Source organism: Cataglyphis hispanica, chromosome 6 (assembly GCF_021464435.1).
Source record: "Cataglyphis hispanica isolate Lineage 1 chromosome 6, ULB_Chis1_1.0, whole genome shotgun sequence".
Taxonomy (NCBI): Eukaryota; Metazoa; Arthropoda; class Insecta; order Hymenoptera; family Formicidae; genus Cataglyphis; species Cataglyphis hispanica.
In genome coordinates, this window is record NC_065959.1 from 8,237,501 (window position 1) to 8,252,803 (window position 15,303).

General features: G+C 35.7%; 1 protein-coding gene across 1 annotated transcript in view; it reads right to left on the reverse strand.

Annotated features, from left to right (window-relative positions):
• Positions 1-15,303, reverse strand: part of LOC126850656 (uncharacterized) — a 68,250-nt gene that overhangs the window by 1,059 nt on the left and 51,888 nt on the right. The window contains exons 3-4 of the mRNA XM_050593866.1: positions 2,975-3,032; positions 1-1,840 (exon numbers count right to left, since the gene is read on the reverse strand). The exon at positions 1-1,840 is cut by the window's left edge and continues 1,059 nt beyond it. Of these exons, the coding sequence (XP_050449823.1) occupies positions 1,701-1,840; positions 2,975-3,032 (198 nt within the window). The 3' untranslated portion in view covers positions 1-1,700. The remainder of the gene's footprint in view (positions 1,841-2,974; positions 3,033-15,303) is intronic.

A 15,303-nucleotide genomic window follows, 5' to 3' on the forward strand; every position in this document is an offset into this window, starting at 1 on the left:
AATCGCCTCCTATACTTCTCGATCGTCCCTTTTTCGGCCCGCCAACCCGATATTATTAAACTCGCGTGTACGAGGCCGAAGGGGTGGATGGAAGAAGCGTCGATAAAACGCCCGACGAAAAATGGGACGCCGAAACTTTTTGAATAAATTCAATCCGAAGACCACCCTCGACAGAATGGCGTTTCCTCGACAGAAAGCTGATCGGCGAGAACTCGAAGAATAAAAAAATCGTGATGCGGAGAACGATACATACATAAAATGTCTTTGAGCTTCCCGCACTTTCATCTGTATTTTTCTTGCCGTTTAAAGCAGAGAAACTATAAAAAATTATTTTTTTTTCTGCAAATAAGAATTTGAAGGATAAATCTCTTATTTAAAAATTCAATTGTTTGAGCAGTTTTGAATGATCCATCTATTAATTCGGATGATTACAGAAAACCATTTTGCTTACAAAAAAAAATTTCAAAAATAGTGCAAAAAGAAGCAGATCAATTGCGCGTCTACAAAGTCGGATCGCACCGTAAAGCTACCATGAAAGCGGATAAGCGCGATACAATGATGACTATTCGCTTTATCGTCCTCAAGTCGCAAGAGTTAAAATCATTGTTATTGTTCCGATTATTTATTGAACGAGGAATTGTGAACAATCCATTTTTTTTTTTTGGAATTTTCTTTCATTGATCAAGATATTTTTCAGACAGCTCTGTACATGTTATTTCGATTTAATAAAGAAGCTAATATTGCCTGGAAGTAAAATAAATTGTATTTGATAAGGATCTCGTACGAAGATGGGATTTTAATGCAAAGCGAGATTCGCTGAACATCCGCGAAAATATGTGGTAACGTGGAAAAAAGAAATTTATTAGTTCAAGAATAATGTTTGAATAAATAATCATGATGCTTTATTTATTATTCATAATTTTCTACGGTTTTTAAACACTTTAAACACTTTAAATACATCTATATAAAAATTTTCTTAAAAAATTGAATTTTAGAACAGAATAATTACATATATATATATATTTTTTTTTTATGTTGTGAATTCGATCTTATAGTATTTTAATTTTGATGTAAAAACATCCTGGAGAGGAAGAATTTTCAGGAAATATGTAATAAGTATGGAGATGTTTAAAGAGTGAATATTTGAGTGTCATATCCGCATATGAATGATAGATGTAAAGTTTTTATGAAGTGTCAACTTTAAATATTATATCAGCGTTTTATCAAAATAAAAATAGGAAATCGATCAATCTGTGGGTCGACAAAAGCAACAGGTGAACGAGGCTTATTTTTAACTGATAATTGGTTCTTCAAATCTCATCAAATCAACGGAATCTTTTTCAAGTGTCATTGGCATGCATTATTCACTCTGACTGGACTACAACTGTCATGAACTTTAATTAAATATGCGTCGAACGATATCGGGAAGAAGAAAGCGCACGTTGAGAGTGCACGGTAAAATAAATAACGGAATGTAATCTGACTTTTTGTCGAGAAGATCCAAAGACCGGAAAGGACGACTGTCGTCTCCGCGAGTTCCGCCATACCACATAGGAAGCCTCGATCGTTCGCCGCAAACGTTTGAGACGCAAAGTGCAACTCTCAACACCCCTCAACCCCCCCGATGCAAGTTTGTGTGATTGAAGGACCTATTGTGGCTCCGTGTGACGCTCAGATCCTCCGTCTTGCGGGATGACGTATTAGCCACGGAGGCTTCGGCACACCAGGAGGATCGCCAGCGAGATTGCCAGGACGAAGTACGCGCTGCTCGACGCTGTCAACGACGGCCCGGAATTGCAGCCGTCCTGCTGGCAGCAATACGTCCTCGTGCTCCAGGCCTCTGAAACAGCCGAGTCATTGTCATTCGGCAATTTAATTCGCCTGAGATTTCGGTGTCAAATGTTATTTTAAAACTTTTTTTTTTATTTTAGTGTTTTACGCACACGGTTACAAAAATTGTGTGGAAAAGAAAAGATAATTTTTTTTTTTTATATTAATTTGAGGATACAAAAGGTGAAAGCTTGAAAGTAGCTAAAGAATTCTAGAAATATAAATTTTTATAAGATACAAGTGACTCGCGAAATATTTTTAAATACCTTTAGTTCTCTCTTGTTTCAAATGCTTTCATGAAACTTTTTATATATTTAATCAAATTTTGTAACTATATGTGATAAGACGTTACAACGAATAATGTATATATAAACTCCGACAACAAATAATAATTATTTTTAAGAGAATCGTAAATTCAGTTAAGAAGTTTTAAAAAAAGGACCGCGAGGAAGAAAAGCAATGGAACAAGATTAATCGCGGCGCTTCCTTTTCGAGATGTGACAATAAAGGGAGAAGGGACAATAAAGAGAGAAAAGAGAAAGAAGATACACAGGCGCCGTCGAAGACCTGTAAAATACGGTGGAAAGATATGGAGGAAAGGAAAAGTATGAGGCCTTCATCCATAGCGAAACAATAAAACGACGCGATCCGATAATACAGTTCGCTCGTGGGACCTTTAGCGATTCGCGCGCAATTTCATTTTCTTTCTCTTTCTCTCCTGAGAATGAAGGCGGATGAAGAAAAAGAGCACGATGCGGGCGTAAATCCGAAATCGATGACGCGGCTCGGTTCGATCCTCAAAAGAGAAAGAGAGAGAGGAAGAGGTATCCCAGCCGACGCCACCCCGTCCACCGCCTTTTGATAACAAACACCGACCCGAAGCAACCGATAACACGCGGTTTCACAAATTTTTTAGAACCCGCCGTTTTATCCCCTGTAAATTTCACAGAAACAACCGGCCCGACTGCCATCAGCGACCAGCCGGTGTCGAGGAATTTACGAGGGTGGATTCAGCGCGACCCCGAAACAGTTTCGCGAAGATAGATTGTAACGCGAGCGCGTTGTTTTCTTTCTCCTTCTCTTTTTCGCGATCGCAAAATAGGTGGATTTATTTCGCAACGGAGGGAAAAAGCTCGACACTCACCTTTCTCCACGCACTGACTCACGCAGTCCCGTACGGTCGATCCTTCGCTGACGTATTTCTGAAAAACAGGGGAAACAGAAAAATCGTTAATGTGACTGTAACGTACGACATATAGCGGCGAGAGCAATGATCAATGACGTGGCGCCATTTGCGGTTCTTCTCTCGCGACGACATATAGCCAATAAATCTGCACCTGTTATCGAAGTGAGAATTACAGCGAATGTTTCATCTGTCAATATTGTTTTGCGCAGTTTCCAGCGCGTCCCCGACCCGGGCAAAAAAGAAGAAAAAAAAAAATAGGGACGCCATACGATTCGAAATTTTTATACGAAGAATGAAATATGACATATGTACACTTGCCTATGTGGAATTTGCCTGACCCTTTTTAAGGGTCCAGTATCTATTTTAGTATAGTACATATATGATGATTTTTAGCAATTTTTTTTGAAGAATATTAGAAATTGATTTTTTTTTGACGTTTTGCCGAAAATTGACGTTTCACATATGTTTTTATTGATGTTCTAATATTCTTTAAAAAAATTTCTAAAAATCATAATTTTTGCATATTAATGAACTAAAGTAGATTGCGCCCTTATAAACGAAATGTATGTATCATATGCACAAGGACAAATTGCGGATGCAGATTCGGAGATTCCTGTGTCCGTTCTCATTGAAAATCCTCTCTCCGATTTCGTGTGGTCGCCGATGTCGCCGGACGATCAGGAACGACAAGTATGATACGATCCTTTAGCAGACTCTGATTGGTCAAACGGGAAGTCTCCCTCGAAGCGGACTACGTCATGTACTCGGCATGATCAATACTCGACGATTATAACGCCCCGAGGACGTCGTACATATTAAACCCTCCAATTCTGTTCTCTCTCTCTCTCTTTCTATCTATCTATCTACGTATCGGTCCTGCTTCTCTTCATAGTTATTAAACTGCCTTTGCGGACCAAGAATTTCCGCGTCGACGATACATCCTCGCTATTGCTTTCGAGTGCGACCGTCAAATGACATGAGAATGCAAACGTTGCGTGAAATTCTCATAAAGCAAAAAACGAGGAATAATCCTCGATGAAGTGAAATCTTTCATCGAAAAAGAGACGCGAAGAAACTTTACCCCGCAATGACTTCAACCAGGAATTTTATATTGCGGAGTTATCGTGTTGGGCGGATATTTTTGAGGAAAAAAAAAACTAATGAGAAACGTGGCTATTTACGTAGACGCAGTCATGACGAAATAATGAATAGCGGATAAACATGCGTCGAATTTATAAATACACGAGGGTCACCGAACAAACACAGGTACTCAGGACGAGTGAGTAACAGAACCGCGATAGTAACGCTAAAGTTACGAAGCGGCGTGTTTATTCGCAAGCGATTTAATCGCAATTGTTGCGGAGCGTGTCAAAATTGTTTCACGATTCCGCTTGTTTCGAGTAAACGTAGACGGCGCTCAAATAAAGCGCGATTCGTCATCGACGATTTTTCGTCTCGCGGGATTCGGTAAACTGCTCTCCCGAAAATCTCCCACAGTCAGCGTGGAATTAATTTAGCCCTCGACCGGCCTGGTGAGCTCGCTTCATATAAGAGATTTATGCGCTATTCTCCAGAGGCGAGTTTAGTCCCGAGTATTTTATCTAACGATTCTCTTTGCCCTCGGCTGAGATTTCCACAACCTGTAATTAAGCTGAAGATGTATGAAATAAAAACTATATATAAAATTATTTGATTTTTTCTTTTTTATAAAAAGAAAACTTGTATTTGTATAAGAATTGTGACAGCCTTAATTCAAGTGCTTAACTAACGGCATCATATTCGATGAATTAAATAAAAAATGATTTAGCTTTAAATTGTAAATGTATAATTGACAAATGTGATTTCTTCAAATCATTATTTGTTCAGGAACGCGCGCCCACTAAATTATGGCCAAACGGAATTTGCGGGATAAATTTGTCACTGCGGCGAAAAAATTGTCCCCGCTTTTCCTCTCGTGAATATTTAATCTGAAGACGCAAGTGGAAAAGGGGGACAGGAAAGTAAAGCGAGAGAAAGAGAGAGAAAGTAACGGCGAAAAAATATGTACTAAACGACCACAGAAGGTAGCGAGTCGAAAGAGGAAACGTCTTTCTTTGCATAAGAAAAATTCGCGAGTGTCATCTTGATCGTTTTTTTTTTTTTTCCTACGCGTGAAGATGAATATACCTCGGATTAACCGCGCACGATATCAGTATTTATTGCATTATTTTTTATGTTCGCGCAATAAATTTTATCAAACCGCAAGTTTTCCGCGTGTGCGATAGCGAAAAATATCTGTCGAGATTTCCGATTCTAAGAAAGAAGTCATCGATCTGTTTTTGTTCATTAAAAATAATAGCACATTCTGTCTTCATGTTTGCAGAATCCGGGACAGAAATAAACTAAATTCCTAAATAACATTTTAAATTTGCTTTAAATTTCTTTCAAAGTATGCTTGCCAAGTTATAGATTTAGAGTTCATTTTTAATCCCCTAAACTCATTTCATATCAGAATTATTAAGCTTGACAGAAAGAAAAAGAGAGAAAGAGAGAGAGAGAGAGAGAGAGAGAGAGAGAGAGAGAGAGAGGGAGAGAAGGAGGAGCCATAATCAAAAAGATTCGAGTGTTAATTATTCGCTAGTGTCAGCGGTGAGAATTGGCGCGAACGCTTGGAAAACAGCTGATCCCTGTCAACAAAGTACGCTTGATGTCAAGAATGCAACTGATTCATAACATTGATAAACTTTTATTCTTTTTTTATTTTGCATACGTCGGGAAAAAAAAACTGTCTTTTTTCGAGAGAGGCGAGAAACAGCGTTCCCTTATCGCACTGTCTCTTGTCATTTCTATCTTTAAGTGCTTCTTGAAAGGCGATCGCGCCCGTCGAGACTTGCCGCTCAGAACCGGAAATTGAGAGCCGGTAATCGTGACGGCGATACGTATTGAAACGAGGACAATGTAGTTGGAAAGGAAAAAAGTAGGAAAAAAGTAGTCGTGGGAATATCCGGCGTTGGAAAATGGGGAATTGTTTTCCCGCTTATCTCGCACTTACCACGCGAACACGAGCCGACGCGTGGATAATGCTAAAAAGCGCGAGGCGTCGTTTGACAGAATGAAAGAATTCAACGAGGACAAAAATCGAATTTCTCGAAAGTACCTCACATCATAACGATTAAATTTCTATTTCAGGAAAAAGATGTAGGATGAAAAATATTAAAGAAAATAAAGTTATATAATAGATTGGAATTATAAGATAATTATAAGATAAATCGGAATTCTCTCGAATTTTTAAAATATTAAACACAATTATTTATAATTTTTTATTATTAAAATTTTTACCCCATACCTGTCTTCCTTCTTTATTGAAGATTGTTAGATTCAATTCTCAAAGCTGATTTGTTTGTTTTTTTTTTATATCATGGGGGTCAAATTAAAAAAGAAATATTAAGAAAGAAATATATCTAACTCTGTGTTTTTTATTCTTTATCTCCATACTTAACTCCATAAAATTTAAATCGTATGTAAATAAAGAATAAAGCTCTCTTGGCAGATATTGACTTATACGATATGAATATACACTTGTTTTTCATTTTCATATTTTTTCTTAGAAAAAACGATGCACTTCCTCGGAAAAAAATATTACTATATATAATAAAACTTTCATACGCCTTTTTCCCCGGTCACGAGAGGCTCTAAATCATACATACAGTGGAATTCAGAAAAATGAGCGTACATATATACGCGGTGATTTTTGCAACGTGCACCGCGAAGTGCATTCGCTGAATTTTCCGTCGGTTGGTCGCGGGAGGGAGAGGGAGAGGGGGGTGAATCGACGATGCGGATACATCGCACAACTCCTGCGAGAGTTTCGCTTATCCAAGAAGCGAATAACGGACGAGGCTAACGACACGCGACAAGAGTGCGAACTACTTCGTTGACTATGGGACGATGTGGGTGGGAGGATGTCGTTGAAAATTTACTTATATGCGATAAGACGATAAGTAGCGGCGCGCTTGTGCCCCCGGATAACGAGCTGAGTGCTCGTGCTTAGCTGGTGGAATTTATCGATCACATTGACCCCCAACTGTCGCGCATCGAGCGACTCGTTATCATTGCTATCATCGTTTTATCGACGCGCTTGTTTAATAAAATAACGGTAAAGTGCGTTCTACATAATTAAATTTATATTATTCATATTCTATCTCTTGTTGAATGTTTGCCCAGCGCTTTAATTGCCTTCGATCGATTTGTTTCTTTAAGCGCGACGTCAATATTAATAAACATCGAGTTTTATGGATTTAATTATTCATTTTCTCGAGCGAGATCTCTGATAAACGTTTTGTTCAAAATAACGGATCGGACTCGCACAGTAAAATACACAATAATTTTTCAATCTCTGTTAGTTTTTATATCGTTGTTGTAAAAATTTATTTACTTTATTCCGAATGCGCCAAAATATTCGCAAAGTATACAGATCAAAGGATTAATTTTATATTTCTCTCGCAACGCGCGTGTCATCGTGCGGTATTTGCTTTGCAGGAAAATGATTATTTGTCCGCACGATGCATCAAATTTCCTTCCGCAATGACATATTTCGATGTAAATAATCGAAGTAAAAAGAGACGCGCATCGCGAGACGCGACCTACTTCTGCAAGGCTATTCGTTAGAAAATCACCTAATGACGCGGTTGTATCGTAATAATATAATATTGTTGTCCCACAATATCACCGCTAATATTGCGCTCTTTCTCCCGGATTAGTGCGGAAAATTACGAAGCACAACTCACAATAATAAATTATATTCAGTTACGCTACGTTATATGACACTTTGGGAAGAGACTGATGATACCAAACGGAGCACTTCTTTCACCCCCGGCCATACCAGAACGATAAAAGATGTTTATCATCACCGTTGGTATTATTGTATCGTCGCTATCGCGCCATGACATAGACGGTGAGTTACGACGGCCGTTGTGATCCGGAATTATTTTATAAGTCTAAGCGATCCAACTCCAATGTATCAAAATTTTACATATAACATAAATAATGAATGGAGAGAAAAAATATTGCAAAGACAAGAATTTATCTTAGCTAGCTATCTTTCATTGTGAAATGAAAGTACGAAGCGAAAATAATAATTCTTCTAACGAAACAATAGACCGATTTGAAAAAAAAAGAATAGAATGTTTTCTTTAACGTTTTACAAAGATGTATAATTTTATGTTGATTACATCATTGATTTAAATTAATTTAAGGGAGTTGAATTTATTTAAAAAAAATCGCGAACTTTTAGAAAGGACGAAATGATGATAGGAGATTATAATAAAACGCCATGCATCTCGAGTTAATAATTGAAGAGGGAGCAGAAATCGAGAATAGAATTATCTAGGCGAAAGACGTGATAGAAGCTTAAGACAAGCTTGGCAGATAGCTAGACGACGGGAGTCCGTGATGTTGAAACTGCTTAAGTAGTTTAGTTGCGTTGAAACCTTCATATGTTGTATGATATACATATACAGCGAACTCGACGGATCCTTTCTACTTGTCAGTTACACTGATTACGTTAATATAACGATATTAAGATATATATTTCTTATTATGATAAAATTTATAATTTTATATAAAATTAAGTCAAATATAATAGATTGGTTTGTGCGCAAACTTTGATTAAGTATGCCATTCTTGGAAGACGGAAAAGAATTGTGTAACAATGCGGTCCGTTTAGTGTCTTTGCATATTTTCGAAGCGTCCATTGTTTTCAGATGATAATAAAAAAAAAGACACGCGGCCGCAAAGTGGAAACGCGATCGTAAAGAGCGTCGAATAAACTCGGAGAAACGAAGGTAAAGGATTGTTTCGATGGAAATGGTAGGAAGGGAAACATATACTTTTATTTGATACGATGAGTATTAATTAGTCGCATCGCAAGTAAGACAATGTGTCTCTAATAAAAACTATGAACTTGCAAATTCTGAAACTCTATCTTTCAAGAATATTATTTTTTTTTTTTTTTTAAATTAAACACGTTTGCGAACTTATAATTTGTACCCTATATATTAATTATCGATTAATTTGTCTTTTTTTAAAAGAGAAAATTTTACTTTGAAAAGAAAAGCTATTATTCTCTTATAAAATTCTCAAACTCCCTTGCTTTCGTTCCGATCGATTTAAAGCCAGTAGTACCAAACGAAAATGAATCCAAGTGGTCCACTTTTTTTTATGCTTCGCGAATCGTTCTGCATCCACGCCGTCAGCCACGCCGTCCATCAACAGAGATATCACTTGCGAATAAATCGCGCGAAGCGTTAACGATGCGACTAACTAACGGGTGGAGAAAAAAAAAGTGGATAAATAAAAGCAATTGGTGCACGTATGACCTGATGGGTAACGAGACGGCACTCTTGAAATTTCGTTTGGACGGAAAAAAAAGCGCGTCGAGTATCGATGGCGATATCAATCTGGCAAGCCCGCTTGATCCATTTTATCTTCCCCCTCTCCCTTTCCTCTCTCTCTCTCTCTCTCTCTCTCTCTCCGTCATGTTTTTTTACCGCAATGGAAGATGATGCGACCGCATTGCGAAATGCACGCAACTGAACGCAAATCGAGCGTCGCCCCCTTCGAGGACCGTTTATCTCGTTTTCGCGTGTGTGTCACACGCCATAAAGCAGGAAGAAATGCACTCGATGCTGAATGCTCGGCTAAATACCCGGCGTTCAGCCGATCCGTCATTGCGTTTCGTTTTTGGGGCTTGCTTTCTCTCTCCATCTCCTTTTTTTTTTTTTTTCCTCACGGGCCAATTTTCGCGCGCTAAATCACACGTATGTATAATAGAACTGATTTTATATGACATAGAGATTGATCTCACCGTCAGTGATAGGTGAAAAATTTTGAAAATATTTAAATAATTTAGTTTGTAATAAAATATTATTTGAAAAATTATTTTTTATAAAGTAATAGGTATAAATAAATAGAAAAAATATTTATTTGAAATTAATGCAATAATTGAAATTATTAAAACAATAATTAGAAATTTTATTTTAAACATTATTCAAATTTGTATTGATTATATATATTTTAAATATTATTTTCAATATTAAGTGAATTATTATTTTACTTTAATTATTTATATCCCTTTAATTATTTATTTATATTCTTTTATTTATTGATTTATATTCCAATCGGAAAAAAAATAACTTGTATAAATATTTTTGATCTCAAATACTGTCACCTTTTTTTGTCCACCTCTATTCTACGTACGTATTATTGTGCGCATTATTTTGTCGCAAAAAATATGGCATCTATGATGTATGGCTCTAATAAGATCAATTAGCATGACTTCATTTTGTCCGAACGAGATGACTTTTCGTTACCGTAACTTGTCGCAATATGAGTGCTGCGAGAACAACACGATGTTAATGTCAAGTCGAGTTTGTGACATTACGCACTGGCCCTCCCACGTGGAAATGGGATAATGAAGTGTTATAATATCCAACGAGATGCGCTTCAGTATTTATAAGCCGTAAAGTAACTTGGAGGTTTGTTATGTTTGCCGATACAGATAATGTGTCAACGTGTCATAATAGCAGCGAGTCGTTAACTACGTTATTCTTCCTATCATTCCTCTTATATATCAACTGTGTTGCTCTTCGCAAGCGACGAGACGCAATTTTCTTGAAAAAAGGCCGTTGAAAAAATTGCGAATTGTGACAAGAAGAAAAATAGAGGCTCATTGATGACGCGCCATCATGTCAGATCATGTCAATAATATGTTTAATTTTTATTTGTTTATGGTCCTGCAAAAATATCATGTTGGATTCTATTTAACGCGTTACGATATCAGATGGAAAATACGGGAGTTAAAAAAAAAGAGAGTGTATTCCCTGCGAGTAAAATTATCAAAACTTGGTCGCAGATGATTTATAGGTACCGTAGTATCTATTCAGATAATGGCGCTAGCCCAGAAACATTCGCGATACTACATTGAGATACGGCTTTTAACGATTATGCGCGATCGCTGATGTCTGTAACTACTAGCCGTCGATCTAATCGCGAGTGTTTCCACTGCGCGTCAGCTGATCGCCGGCTGACCGCTACTACTGTACGCTACTTCGCGTTTCATCGATCGCTCGGCATGGATTCTTGACGTTACTTTAAATGTGACAATTTAAGATATTTTAGTTTATATAAAGTAGAAGAAAAAAGTTTGTTGCGCTCAAATCATATGAATAATAAAAAATTTATAAATAATAGTCAAAGTCATATTATATGTTAAATTTGATTTCTAAAAAAACGCGCATCGATAGTTTATCTCGATAAAAATTTAGATAAATTCAATAGTGGAATATAATGTATAGATAATATGATATATAAATTTTTTCTTTATCTATTGTACGCGAAAATGTACGTAAGAAAGTTATTCTGTTCAGCTGACTTAAAATATAGCGGCAATAGAAAGCACGTATTGCGTTCGCTGTATCTTAACGCGTTGCAAAGTGCGATTGAAAAAACTCAATGCGGCAAAGGGGAGGCCACGATACGCCTGGCTCTATATGATAAGCAATTTTAAATCGCGAAGCATTGCGGAGATTTGCGTGCGGCGGGAGCCTCGGTAATATCGATGCGTGCACGTTCGCGGCCGCATATCTCAAATGTATATTCCGCAGATGCAAATGCAACGACGTTCTCGCGACAAATGCGAGCATAATGCCGGAAAATGCGAGCGGAGAGAGGCTAGACTGTTATTCGGTTTAAAAGTGTTCGGCGAGGAAATGCAATCTTTGCCTGTCATCGATTTAAAAACGACCAGAATCGATTAAATCGAATTTCTCTTTCTCTGCGAAATATATTTTGAATATATATCTGCACATACACACACATGTATATTTTCTCAGTAAAGTATTGTTTTTTTTTTTCAAACTTTTGTTTCTCCATCTCGTGTAACATTTTATCCGCTGCTACAAAAACAATTGATCGAAATAAATGACATTTTGTTTTTGATTGTGAGAGACGAGAACGACGATGTGGTTTCGAGAGAAATAATTATTTAAATAGTTTTTTTTTTTTTTTTAATTAAAAATATTTGGGAATTTATTTTTTATAAGGTCAATAGCTAAAAATAAATAGGAAAATTATTTACATGAAATCGATGCAATAATTGACGCGATTTTCCGTGCTCTAGCATTTGTGTACTGCGGCTGAAAAAATAACGGTTAAGCTTTCCCTGGTTTTTCCCACGAATTTCTTGAGACTTGGATTCTCTCCGTTTTCGCGAAATTGACGGCAGCACTTGGCCGCCGATTTCCTCCGGGACTTGGAGTTTTATGAGCGAATGTAAATTTGCCACCCTCAAATTTTCCGTCAATGGTGCCCTATTCGAGAATGTCACTCCGCAAATTGCTGCATCGTACAAGAATCACGCCCACCGCTCGTGTGTTATTATCTGGCAGCTTTCAAATTTGACCTATGGATGAATTAGGCTGACAAATACTGTAAGAATCGCAATTAATTTTTATCCCGAATCATTGAAGAATTTTTTATTAGATCGCTTTTAAAGTAAATTCTTATAGTTATATTATTCTTATCTATTTATATGCATAGGAAGATAGAAAATAATTTTTCAATTATTGATAAATGATAAATTTAAATATTTCGATCCTCATATATATAATTGCAGAATTTCAAGGCTTATATACTTGTTTATATTATTATCAATGCAAATTTATAATTATTATTATTAATAATAAATTTATAGTAATTTTCTAATTATGTATTGTGTGAAGGATTATTATGTAGTTATAAATTGCAGGAAATCTGAAAGCTAAATTTACTCGCATAAATTTTATGGACTCCTCATATAATTGCATTTAAAAGTTAACACGATGCTGACAAGCGTTTATTAAATTATTAATGCGATATAAAGGATGATTAATTAACAAATTGCAGATGCGATTTCCATTAAATGGATCATCATTATGAAGTGATGATTGGCAGACGGTTTTCATTTTTGTCCGTATTCCACTTGAAAATTAGATATCAATCGAGACGATGATGATAAACGTATAATTTCGCAGTTGCAGAAACTGGGAAAAGAAAGAAATGCCGTCGACAAGAGAGACAAAGGCAAAAAATTTCAAGGGTCATCTTGAATGCTGTTCTGTCCCGTAACAAACGGAATTGCTTTTCTGCGAGGAGAAAAATTGCTGTCAGCATAAAAAGAAACAAGAGCGACAAAAGTCGCGTTCTGAACACCCCAAGAATAAACTCTAAGATAATTGCGAATAGAATCCAAGAAAGTCTGATGAGAAAATAATAGTCTCTGTTATACGAGACATTTTGAAAATAATTTAGATTTGTCTTAAACGATAGATCGTCGATATATTATAAATAGAAAATAATTGACACGCGTATAATGCTGTCTATTAAAGTCTGATAAATTTAGAATACTCGAGATTTCTTCGCAAACTAGCTTATCGTCAGGTATGTACTAGGATCAAACGAGAAATTTTTATCATAATTTTCATCAGAATGAAATAAGACTGATCCTTTACATTCTGACATAATAAACTGACAGTCTTATTAAATAACAACATTGAAAGTCCGAGTTCTTACGCGAAAACAACACTCTCGAAATATCACCTGAAACAGATATTAATATTGTCGTAATTCTGTTAATATCCTGCCATATCCGTTTCTCATTTTAACTACACTTCTTTTATGACACGCAATGCTTTTTATTTGGAGGAAGGAGGAGAGATAAACAAAGAAATGCCGATGCCGAGTGCTGTGTTTTTTTTTTTTTTTATGAACTGTCGGTTGTCAGTCATTGACGAGATATAAAAAATGCATCGTCTCTTGACAGTAAACAATGTTATATTATTATTGCGAAATGTATGCTTTTAAATCAATTGAATCAGCTTTTTTCCTTTTTTCGCGCTTCATACATCATGTATGTTTTTTTATTTTAGAATAAAAAGCTTTTTCCACGCTCGTCATAATGAAAGTAGTTTCTCGAGTAGTTATTAAATATTATTTAATTTAATTTGCGTGAGATCGCAAAATAAGAAAAACTGGAAGCGAAATTTTGTTGAAGCAGCTTTGAAGTACGACCCTTTCGACAGCTTTGTAAACGGCTCAGGTTCCCTTCGGACACCCACCGCTTCATTTCCTTTGGATTTACAAACTTACAATATCCTCTTTGTATGTAGTAATCTTTCATAGAATTCATCAGCGCGTTGCATTTTACTTCATTGAACTTTAAGCTTGTCAGCATAACAAGTCATTGCGTGTGGATTTTGCCATCAAAGAACTCAACGAAACGCGGACATTTAATATTCTCGTTTCTCGTTAATAAACGATGCTTTGTATCTAAGCACAAAATTTATAAAATTATTTCTCTTCTCGTCTTTCGAGATATCATATTTTATTCCAAGACGTCTCAATTATTGATATTCAATTAAACATATTGTTTCTTTGTATTCTTTGTATTTTAAATTGGCTCTTCCCCAACGTGAATATAAATTTCTAAGGAAAGAGAGATCTGTAATTTTTTTGCTAGTTTTTTTATTAAAGAGACGATCGATTTCGTAAAATGTATTAGTTCGTAGACATTTGTTTTTATATCGAATTATCATTATTATCAGAGACGACGTATTTAACATATCACCGGTTCGAGCTTTCGGCGAAAGAAAAAAAAAAAAAAAAAAAATGTAATGTAGAGCAGAGAGCAAAGGAATAATGCGGAGCAAAGATCTTTTGAAATATCATCACGAGATACCAACTCACATTTCGTTATATTTCACCCAGATTTGTGGTATCTAGTAACGTATTTGCGCGGATCTCGAAATATACTTTGATGCGACGCCACGATAATTTAATATTAATTACGGCAAAATCTTTTGTCGAACAGTAGCTATTATTACATATTTTCGGATTTTATCTCATTTCTGAAAATTTTATGTACGCGCGGTTGATATGAAAGATGTAAAAGAGAGAAAATAGAATGACGCGAAATTATAATATACATATATAAATATTATTATATAAATTATTATATAAATAATATTATTATACAAATAATATTATTCTATAAATAATAAATTATTGTATAACTAATATATTATATAAATAATTAAGATATTATCGCTTATTAAAATTAAATAATGAAGATTAATTAATTATTAAATATTACGATTAATTAATAATACGTAATTAAGATATTACCAAACATCTTTATAATATAAATAAAAATCTTTTATTTAATATGGATTAATTTTTCACTATTCGTGTCTCCGCTAGTCTGTCATTTTATT